This window comes from Piliocolobus tephrosceles, chromosome 14 (genome assembly GCF_002776525.5).
Source record: "Piliocolobus tephrosceles isolate RC106 chromosome 14, ASM277652v3, whole genome shotgun sequence".
NCBI lineage: Eukaryota > Metazoa > Chordata > Mammalia > Primates > Cercopithecidae > Piliocolobus > Piliocolobus tephrosceles.
The window spans coordinates 43,728,818-43,740,113 of record NC_045447.1 but is presented as its reverse complement, the minus strand read 5'-3'; the positions used below and the strand labels follow the sequence as shown (position 1 = coordinate 43,740,113).

The 11,296-nt window shown below is 43.3% G+C and overlaps 1 protein-coding gene across 1 annotated transcript in view; it reads left to right on the top strand.

The window, feature by feature from the left end:
- The first annotated feature begins 1,697 nt into the window (after positions 1–1,697).
- The window catches only part of MELK (maternal embryonic leucine zipper kinase), a 96,237-nt gene continuing 86,638 nt past the window's right edge, over positions 1,698–11,296 (top strand). The window contains exons 1-3 of the mRNA XM_023203174.1: positions 1,698–1,778; positions 3,081–3,166; positions 8,731–8,847. Coding sequence (XP_023058942.1) covers positions 1,721–1,778; positions 3,081–3,166; positions 8,731–8,847 — 261 coding nt within the window. The 5' untranslated portion in view covers positions 1,698–1,720. The remainder of the gene's footprint in view (positions 1,779–3,080; positions 3,167–8,730; positions 8,848–11,296) is intronic.

Genomic DNA, 11,296 nt, shown 5'->3' with positions numbered 1-11,296 from the left:
TCTTCTTTTCCGGACCTTGTGATCTACCCACCTCGGCCTCCCGAAGTGCTGGGATTACAGGTGTGAGCCACTTTGCCTGGGCTTTTTTTTTTTTTTTGAGATGGAGTTTTACTCTTGTTGCCCAGGCTGGAGTGCAATGGCGTGATCTCAGTTTACTGCAACCTCTGCCTCCCAGGTTCAAGCGATTCTCCTGCCTCAGCCTCCCAAGTAGCTAGGATTATAGGCTCCTGCCACCATACCCGGCTAATTTTTGTATTTTTAGTAGAGACAGGTTTCGCCATGTTGGCCAGGCTGGTCTCGAACCCTGAGCTCAGATAATCTACCTGCCTCAGCCTCCCAAAGTGCTGGGATTAGAGGTGTGAGCCACCTCGCCCAGCTTTATGTCTTTTTTTTTTTTAATTATTTTTTCTTCAGGCAGCCTCCCAAGCCAGAGTAGGCTCAGAGACTCCCCTTTTCATGTTTTGATTGGCCATTTGTGTTTCTTTGAGAAATTTTTTTTTTTTTTGAGACAAAGTCTCGCCCTTTTGCCCAGGCTACGATCTCGGCTCACTGCAACCTCCACCTCCCGTGTTCAAGCGATTCTCCTGTGTCAGCCTCCCAAGTAGCTGGGATTACAGGTGAACGCCACCACGCCTGGCTAATTTTTTGTATCTTTGGTAGAGACGGGGTTTCACCATGTTGGCCAGGCTGGTCTCGAACTCATGACCTCGGGATCTGCCCGCCTCAGCCTCCCGAAGTGCTGGGATTACAGGCGTGAGCCACCATGCCTGGCCGAGAAAAGTTTTTTGTATCATTTGCTTATTTTGCTGTTGAGTTTTTCTTACTGTTTTGTCAGAGTTTATGTATTTTCTGTGTACATCCACTATTATATTTGTTGCAAGTATCTTCTCACATTTATGATTTTCTTTTTTTGATGGTGTCTTTGTATGTATAGAAGAACTTATTTTTATTTTTATTCTTTTTAGAGACATGGTCTTGCTATGTTGCCCACGCTGGCCTCGAACTCCTGTGCTCAAGCAATCCTCCCTAGTGGCTGACAACACATGCGCCACTGTGCCCAGCTGAAGTTCTTAAATTTAATGTTGTTTAATATATTACTTGTTTTCATTATTATTGGTACTTTATTTAAGTGATCCTCTCCTATCCTGAAATAATGACAGTATTCTTTAAAAAGTTTTAAAGGTTTATGTTTCATACTTTTTAAGTCTTTATCTGGAATTCCTTTTTTTTTTTTTTTTGAGATGGAGTCTTGCTCTGTCACCCAGGCTGGAGTGCAGTGGCCGGATCTCAACTCAGCTCACTGCAAGGTCCGCCTCCCGGGTTCACGCCATTCTCCTGCCTCAGGCTCCCGAGTAGCTGGGACTACAGGCGCACACCACCTTGCCCGGCTAGTTTTTTGTAGTTTTTAGTAGAGATGGGGTTTCACCGTGTTAGCCAGGATGGTCTCGATCTCCTGACCTCATGATCTGCCCGTCTCGGCCTCCCAAAGTGCTGGGATTACAGGCTTGAGCCACCGCGCCTGGCCGGAATTCATTTTTATACATGGTGTGAGACAGGAATCCTTTTTTTCATATGGCCAGTAATCAGTTTTTTCAGTATCGTGTATATGCATAAGACTTATTTAGATTTGCAGTTATAAGAATGGAGGAGATGATCCAGTATTACTTCCTTTATTGATTATGTACTCTCTGTCTTCTAGGTTTAAACTTGCAAGAGGACCATGAAAGATTATGATGAACTTCTCAAATATTATGAATTACATGAAACTATTGGGACAGGTAATTATTATTATTTTTGGAGGTAGTGGATAGATCAACTATTTGAGAGTATAGATTATTTGGGTAGACATGAGGTTTTTCTTCTAACCCATCCAGTTTTAAAATTCTTCTACCTACTTCAGTAAGAAAAAGTGGAGCAAGCAGAGAGGAGAATAGTAGGAGAGGCCCTGTAGGTCATTGCAAGAACTTTGATTTTATTCTAAATAAAAAATTTATTCTAAATATTTCTTTTATTTCTTGACTTTTTTTCTAAATAAAAGTCATTGGAGAGTTTCGAGTTAAGGGGTAATCTGACTTTTGTTTTTACAGAGTTGCTGTGGCTGCTTGGTAGGTAAGAGGTTGGGTGAAGAAGGGCAAGAGCAGAGGCAGGGAGATGTTAGCAGGCTATTGCAATAATTCAGGTGTTGATGCTAGAGATGATGGTGGTGTGGATGAGCATGATGTAGTAAAAGCAGTGAAAGGGGTGGGATTCTATAAACTTTACACACACCCATATATACACACCTATGTGTGTGTGTTTTTATTGAGGTATAACATATAGTAAAATATGCAAAGTGCAATAATCTCAGTAGAGTTTTACACATATATATGTGTACATACACCCATATATTCCCTGCGTGGATCAAGACATAGACCTTCCAGGGAGTACCTGCCTACTTTCCCCCAAGGTAACCATTGATATATTTTGAAGACAGAGCCAGTGGGATTTATTGATGGGTTGGAGTGCTAGAGAAAGAGAAGGGCTAAGGATGGTTCCAGGGTTTTTGGCCTGAGCACCAGGGAAAATGGAGTTGCCCTTTGTTGAAAGGAAGAAGACCATGGGAGAGACTACTAGGAAGTTCTTTTTGGAAATTTTAATTTGGAGATTTCTTTTAGCTGCCTGAGTGGAGACATTTATCCAGCTTTTGATCCAGTTTTGAAATATAATTGCTTATCTTCAAAGTTTTAAAACTGAGTGGAATTTTCACATAATTTGTCTTTGGTCTCAGTAACTTTATATTGTGTTCTAGCAGTGTTAACTATAAAGGAAATTTAATTGCAGTGTTAATCATAAAGCAAATTTCTAAAGTGAGTTCTGTTTTTTTTTTTTATTACAAAGTTAGAGATACACTTTCATGGTAAAAACAAACAAACAAAAAAAAACCTTTAGCTAGATATTGGATAACAAGAAGCAACGGGAAAAAAATGCCACGAACTTCTAGGAACATTTGGCTTGATAGAGTCTTTTAAAATTATTATTTATAATAATGTGTTTGTGCCTGAGTCCTTGCTTATGCTTTCATAATACATTTTCCTATTTAGGTGGCTTTGCAAAGGTCAAACTTGCTTGCCATATCCTTACTGGAGAGATGGTAGCTATAAAAATCATGGATAAAAACACACTAGGGGTAAGTTTAAATTTATTTTAAAAATAGTCTACTTATAGATCAGTTTTGTGAATTAAAACCTGAATTGTTCTAATGTTCTAGTTACTGCTCTTAGAATAATATTTTTATAGCTTTTAAAAAAACATATAGGCCGGGCGCGGTGGCTCAAGCCTGTAATCCCAGCACTTTGGGAGGCCGAGACGGGTGGATCACGAGGTCAGGAGATCAAAACCATCCTGGCTAACACGGTGAAACCTTGTCTCTACTAAAAAATATGAAAAACTAGCCGGGCGAGGTGGCGGGGTGCCTGTAGTCCCAGCTACTCGGGAGGCTGAGGCAGGAGAATGGCGTGAACCCGGGAGGCGGAGCTTGCAGTGAGCTGAGATCGCACCACTGCACTCCAGCCTGGGCGACAGAGCGAGACTCTGTCTCAAAAAAAAAAAAAAAATACAGATAGGTGGTTTTAAAAAGTAATCTGGGGGAAGGGATTACTTTGTCCTTCAGATTTTAATGCAGGGCAGTGGCACATATTTGAAGTCTGTATCATCCATCTGTAGTTTGTAGGTGTTCCTGGATATTAATATGTCCCATCTTTCTTTTCTTTTCTTTCTTTTTTTTGAGTGGCACAATCTCGGCTCACTGCAAGCTCTGCCTTCCAGGTTCACGCCATTCTCCTGCCTCAGCCTCCTGAGTAGCTGGGACTACTGGTGCCCACCACCACGCCTGGCTAATTTTTTTGTATTTTTTTTTTTAGTAGAGATGGGGTTTCACCGTGTTAGCCAGGATGGTCTTGATCTCCTGACCTTGTGATCTGCCTGTCTCAGTCTCCCAAAGTGCTAGGATTACAGATGTGAGCCACTGTGCCTGGCCCCATCGTTATTTTCTTATGATACTTTTACTAAATATAAATATATGAATCATTTTTGTAGTGTAGATAGGTGGACAGATAAGTATTATGTCCTAGCTTTTTTTTTTTTTTTTTTTTTGACAGAGTCTCACTTTGTCGCCCAGACTGGAGTGCAGCTGCACAATCACAACTCACTGCAGCCTGTACCTGCTGGGCTTAAGTGATCCTCCCACCTCAGCCTCCAACGTCTCACTCTGTTGCCCAGGGTGGTCTCAAACTTCTAGCTTCAAGCAATCTTCCCATCTCAGCCTCCCAAAGTACAGGAAATGTAGGGGTGAGCCACTGTACTTGGCCTGTCCCAGCATTTTGTTCAAAATGGCTTTAGAAGTTATCTAATTAAATCCTTTTCCTAATCAGCCTCTTTTTCCTCTATGTGAATTCTTCCAGGATGAACAGCTTGTTACCTCCTAAAGCAGCCCATTCAGTTTGTGGTGTTGGCTACAATGTATAAAAAGTTATTTTTATATTGAGATAAAGCCTGTTTCTTTTGGTGTTTTTCTAGGGCTTCTATACCCCTTCCAGTGTTTGAAGTCACCTTGAGTCATCTTTTTTTTCTAATTCTTCCTACCATTCTTTGTTTTTTTTTTTTTTTTTTTTTTGGGGTGTCGCTCTGTCACCAGGCTGGAGTGCAGTGGCACCATCTCAGCTCACTACAACCTCTGCCTCCTGGGTTCAAGTGATTCTCCTGCCTCAGCCACCCAAGTAGCTACAGGTGTGTGCCACCACATCCAGCTAATTTTTGTATTTTAAGTAGAGACGGGATTTCATCATGTTGGCCAGGCTGGTCTCGAACTCCTGACCTCAAGTCGTCCACCCACCTTGGCCTCCCAAAGTGCTGGGATTACAGGTGTGAGCCACTGCTCCCAGCCTAACATTTTGTAAATGTTCTTAATTATCAAACATAAAAAATGATTTTTGGTTGGATGTGGTGGCTCATCCCTGTAATTCTAGCACTTTGGGAAGCTGAGGCCAGAGGATTGCTTGAGGCCAGGAGTTCGAGACTAGCCTGGGCAATATGGCAAGACTTGTCTCTACAAAAAATAAAAAAAATTTAGCCAGGTGTGGTTATGCATGCCTATAGTCCCAGCTACTCAGGAGGTGGTGGTGGGAGGATCCCTTGAGCCCAGGAGGTTAAGGCTGCAGTGAGCTGTGATTGCACCACTGCACTCTAGCCTGAGCAACAGAGCAAGATCCTGTCTAAAAAAAATTTTGTTTTGATGTTTTTATTGTTGGAATGAGATAGGGCTTAATATCAATTGTTACCTACTTTTTTAATTGTTAAGGATATAAGTTCTGATTAACACATAAGTCAAAGAGAGCCAGGCACGGTGGCTCACACCTGTAATCCCAGAACTTTGGGAGACCAAGGTGGGTGGATTGCCTGAGGTCAGGTGTTTGAGACCAGCCTGGGCAACATGGTGAATGCCCTTCTCTACAAAAAATACAAAAAGTTTAGCTGGACATGGTGGTACACACCTGTAGTCCCAGCTACTTGGGGGCTCTGAGGTGGGAAGATCACTTGAGTCTGGCACGTTGCGGTGCAGTGAGCCAAGATGGTGCCACTGTACTCCAGACTGGACAACAGAACAAGACCCTGTCTCCAGAAAAAAAAAAAAAAAGTCAAAGAGAATGTAAGTAGTTTTGTTATAGCAATGTCATTATATTCTTAGAATTTCTTCCTAAATATATGCTAAAATCATACAGTGACCAGTATAAGAAATTATTTTTAATTATCTGTCAGTGGACAATTCAGGCTTTCCTTCAGTTTTTTTGTTTTATTCAATTTTTTTATTTTCTATTTATTAATCTAAGAAAAAAGCATTAAAACCATTTTTCTTGAGTATTTAAACATGAGTATCAATAAGATTAAGCAGTTTAAACTGCTTAACCCTTAAGCAGTTTAAATTTCAGTTATAACTTTAGTGTGACTTACTTTAACACTTCAAATACTTAAATAGAAAACAAAATGTTAAATAACACAAAATGTGTTATCACACTGATGCTCAAAACTTATTCTGAAGTGTCAGTATGACATTCATGATTTCTAAACTTGTTTTTATATTTTCTGTTGTTATTATGCTTATTTTAGTTATTTCCTAGGATTTTAACAGTATTTTGATTACTTCCATGGTTTTTTTAATTTTTATTTATTTATTTATTTTGAGATGGAGACTGGCTCTGTCATCCAGGCTGGAGTGCAGTGGCGCGATCTTGGTTCACTGCAAGCTCCGCCTCCCAGGTTCATGCCATTCTCCTGCCTCAGCCTCCCGAGTATCTGGGACTACAGGCGCCCGTCACCATGCCCGGCTAATATTATTTTGGATTTTTAGGGGTTTCTTTTTTTTTTGTTTTTTGTTTTTTGTTTTTTGTTTTTTTTTTGAGACGGAGTCTCGCTCTGTCGCCCAGGCTGGAGTGCAGTGGCCAGATCTCAGCTCACTGCAAGCTCTGCCTCCTGGGTTTACGCCATTCTCCTGCCTCAGCCTCCCGAGTAGCTGGGACTACAGGCGCCTGCCACTGCGCCCAGCTAGTTTTTTGTATTTTTTAGTAAAGACGGGGTTTCACCATGTTAGCCAGGATGGTCTCAATCTCCTGACCTCATGATCCGCCCGTCTCGGCCTCCCAAAGTGCTGGGATTACAGGCTTGAGCCACCGCGCCCGGCCTGGATTTTTAGGGGTTTCACCATGGTCTCGATCTTCCGACCTTGTGATCCTCCCGCCACAGCCTCCCAAAGTGCTGATATTACAGGCGTGAGCCACCAGGCCTGGCCTTATTTATTTGTTTTTTTTGAGGCGAGTCTCGCTCTGTCGCCCAGGCTGAAGTGCAGTGACGTGGGTCTCTGTTCACTGCAAGCTCCACCTCCTGGGTTCCCGCCATTCTTCTGCCTTAGCCTCTGGAGTAGCTGGGACTACAGGCGCCAGCCACCACGCTTGGCTAATTTTTTTTCATTTTTAGTAGAGACGGGGTTTCACCATGTTAGCCAGGATGGTCTCGATCTCCTGACCTCTTGATCTGCCCACCTCGGCCTCCTAAAGTGCTGGGATTACAGGCATGAGCCACCGCGTCCAGCCGATTACTTCCCTGGTTTTAGTCATCAGTCTTCCTCCCCACAAAGAAAAAAGATTATCATACCAACACAGTCAAAGTTACAGTTGATTCTTCGTCAAGACGTGACATCTAGTTGTATAGTCCTGGATAACTGGATCCTGAGCCACTGGCCATTAGACGGAGTTGCTTTTTATTTTATTTTATTTGTTTTTGAAGACGGAGTCTTGCTCTGTCACCCAGGCTGGAGTGCAGGGGTATGATCTTGGCTTACTGCAACCTCTGCCTCCTGGGTTCAAGCAATTCTGCTGCATCATTCTCCCGAGTAGCTGAGATGACAGACATGCGCCTCCATGCCCGGCTAATTTTGTATTTTTTTTTTTTTTTGAGACAGAGTCTCGCTCTGTCGCCCAGGCTGGAGTGCAGTGGCGCGATCTCAGCTCACTGCAAGCTCCGTCTCCTGGGTTCATGCCATTCTCCTGCCTCAGCCTCTAGAGTAGCTGGGACTACAGGCTCCCGCCACCACGCCCTGCTAATTTTTTGTGTTTTTAGTAGAGATGGGGTTTCACTGTATTAGGCTGATCTCGATCTTCTGATCTTGTGATCCTGCCGCCTTGGCCTCCCAAAGTGCTGGGATTACAGGCAAGAGCCACCACGCCCGGCTTAATTTTGTATTTTTTGTAGAGACAGAGTTTCTCCATGTTGGTCAGGCTGGTCCTGAACTCCTGACCTCAGGTGATCCACCCATTTTGGCCTCCCAAAGTGCTGGGATTATAGGCGTGAGCCACTGCGCCTGTCCCAGAGTCCCTTTTTTTTTTTTTGAGACGGAGTTTCGCTCTTGTTGCCCAGGCTGGAGTGCAATGGCACGATCTCAGCTCACTGTGGCCTCCCAGGTTCAAGCAATTCTCCTGCCTCAGCCTCCTGAGTAGCTGGGATTACAGCCATGCGGCACCACGCCTGGCTAATTTTATATTTTTAGTAGAGATGGGGTTGGTCAGGCTGGTCTCAAACTCCCAACCTCAGGTGGTCTGCCCACCTCAGCCTCCCAGAGTGCTGGGATTATAGGCGTGAGCCACCGTGCCCGGCCTAAGTCCCTTTTTATAATGAAGTTTTACTTTTTACTTGCTGGTATCTCTAAGCTTCTGTCCTTTAAAGTTTTTTCAGCTTGGCTTATCTTCGTCTCCCCACCCAAGTTTTTATTTTGAAAGTTTCAAGACCTCAGAAAAGATAGGAGACTGAGACAGTCAATACCCATATACCTTTCACCAAAGTTCACTGGTTTTTTGCTCAGCATACTTCTTAAACGGTGTTGCTGAGGCTGAAAGTGGTAGCTTAGGCATGATAGCTGAGTAGTGTTTCTGTCATTTTCCTTGTTTGGAATGCTAACCTAAGGAGTCTGAGATTGTTTCCTGGATGTTGTACTGTTGACTGACATTGAACCTGTCTTTCATAAAATCTCCAATGCCCATTTTATGTACATGCAAATACATTTTGCTATATTTTTCTGTAGCGTTGAACAATTTTTGGGGGGCTTTTTGATAGCTTTTGCTACTTAGTATTAAAGCTGGTCGTATTGGAGCTTGAAATACCACCGGAATAAGTTTATTGCTCATTCCATATGATGTTTTGTCACAGAGTGATTTGCCCCGAATCAAAACGGAGATTGAAGCCTTGAAGAATCTGAGACATCAGCATATATGTCAACTCTACCATGTGCTAGAGACAGCCAACAAAATATTCATGGTTCTTGAGGTTAGTAGTATGTTCTAGATACCTAAAAACATTTGGTGACTTTATCCGTAGTAAAAGAGAAAAGTACATTTCACCTCAAAGATTATAATAGATTTTAAGCGACTTACCTGTTTTGTTCCATTTGTAACAATTTAGATCAAGTAGATGTATATAATAAATTGGAGATTCAGTGTAAATGTCATCTTTCTAATACACCCCTAATGGGGTAGTATGGTTTATTAGATAGAATATGTTAGAATTTTCTCCTAGAGGGAAGGACTCATTCTAGTTTTTTTTTTTTTTTTTTTTGAGACGGAGTCTCGCTCTGTTGCCCAGGCTGGAGTGCAGTGGTGCAATCTCGGCTCACTGCAAGCTCCACCTTCCAAGTTCACGCCCTTCTCCTGCCTCAGCCTCCCGAGTAGCTGAGACTACAGGCGCCCGCCACCATGCTCGGCTAATTTTTTACATTTTTAGTAGAGATGGGGTTTCACCATGTTAGTCAGGATGGTCTTGATCTCCTGACCTTGCCCGCCTCAGCCTCCCAGAGTGCTGGGATTACAGGCGTGAGCCACCGTGCCTGGCCTCATTCTAGTTTTATGTGGTATATTAATTTCCTAGGACTGTTGGAACAAATTACTACAGACTTGGTGGCTTAAAGCAACAGAAACTCATTGTCTCACAGTTCTGGAGGTTTGAAGTTTGAAATTAAATGTGGGCAAGGCTGGTTCCTTCTGGAGGTTCTGAGGGGGAATCTGTTTACTGCCTCTTTGTTAGTTTTTGGTAGTTGCTGGCAGTCCTTGGCACTCCTTGGTTTATAGATGCACCACTCCCATCTTGGCCTCCGTCTTCAAATGGTGTTTTCCTCTCTGTGTGGCTCTGTCTCTTTCCAAATGTCTCTCTTCTTTTTTTTTTTTGAGACGGAGTCTCGCTCTGTCGCCCAGGCTGGAGTGCAGTGGCCGGATCTCAGCTCACTGCAAGCTCCGCCTCCTGGGTTTACGCCATTCTCCTGCCTCAGCCTCCTGAGTGGCTGGGACTACAGGCGCCCGCCACCTCGCCCGGCTAGTTTTTTGTATTTTTTAGTAGAGACGGGGGTTCACCATGTTAGCCAGGATGGTCTCAATCTCCTGACCTCGTGATCCACCCGTCTCGGCCTCCCAAAGTGCTGGGATTACAGGCTTGAGCCACCGCGCCCGGCCCCAAATGTCTCTTTTCTTAAAAGGACCCAAGGATTAGGCTTATGCTGATCCAGTGACAGTTCAACCCACAGCACTGGGTAGCTTCCAGTGTCTGTTATGTAAACCAAGCAATTTCAAGTTTTAACTTGCCCTTTTTGTCTTGAAAGATATCTTTAGAACTTGTATTATTCAACTTGTTTAGTTTTTGTTAGTCTCAGCCAAATAATATGTAATTTGCACATGATTTTCACAGGTTAGTACTGTTTTAAAAGCATATTTTAAAAATCGTAATTTTGGCCAGGTCCTCTCATGCCTATAATCCCAGCACTTTGGGAGGCTGAAGTGGGAGGATCATTTGAAACCAGTGGTTTAAAACCAGCCTCAGTAACATAGCAAGACCGTGTCTCTACGTACAAGAAAAAAAAAAAAGCTGGATGTGATGGCGTGTGGTGTGCATCTGTCATTCCAGCTCCTCCGGAGGCTGAGGCGGGAGAATTGCTTGAGTCCAGGAGTTTGAGGCTGCAGTGAGCCATGATAATGGCACTGTACTCCAGCCTGGGTGACGGAGCAAAACCCTGTCTCTAAAAAATAAAAACAAAAAAATTACAACATTGAATGTTTTGGATCTAGAACTATTTTCCGCCGTTACTACACTGTAGATCTATCTACATGGTCCACGATGGTAATTTTAAAACCTCTTTATATTTTTAGCTGATCCCTTTGTTCAAATAAAATTCTTAGGGCCAGGCGCAGGGGCTAATGCCTGTAACTCCAGCTCTTTGGGAGGCCAAGGCTGGTGGATCACTTGAGGCCAGGAGTTCGAGACTATCCTGGGCAACATGGGAAAACTTCATTTCTACAAAAAATACAAAAACTTAGCCAGTTGTGGTGGTGCATGCCTGTAGTCCCAGCTATCTGGGAGGCTGAGGTAGGAGGGTTGCTTGAGCCTGGGAGGCAGAGCTTGCAGTGAGCTAAGATTGTGCCACTGCACTCCAGCCTGGGTGGCAGAGCGAGACTCTGTCTGAAAAAAGAAAAAAAATTGTTAAACAAAATCTCCCAAGCATCCATGAACCTAGGAGAAAATTTAAAGGTACAAGAGAGTGGCTAGGTGCAGTGTCTTGTGCCTGTAATCCTAGCACTTTGGGAGGCCAAGGTGGGAAGATCACTTGAGCTAAGGAGTTTGGGACCAGCTTGAGCAACATAGTGAGACCTTGTTTTTACTTTAAAAAAAAAAAAAAAAAAAAGGCTGGATATAGTGGTGCACACCTGTAGTCCCAGCTACTTGGGAGGCTCAG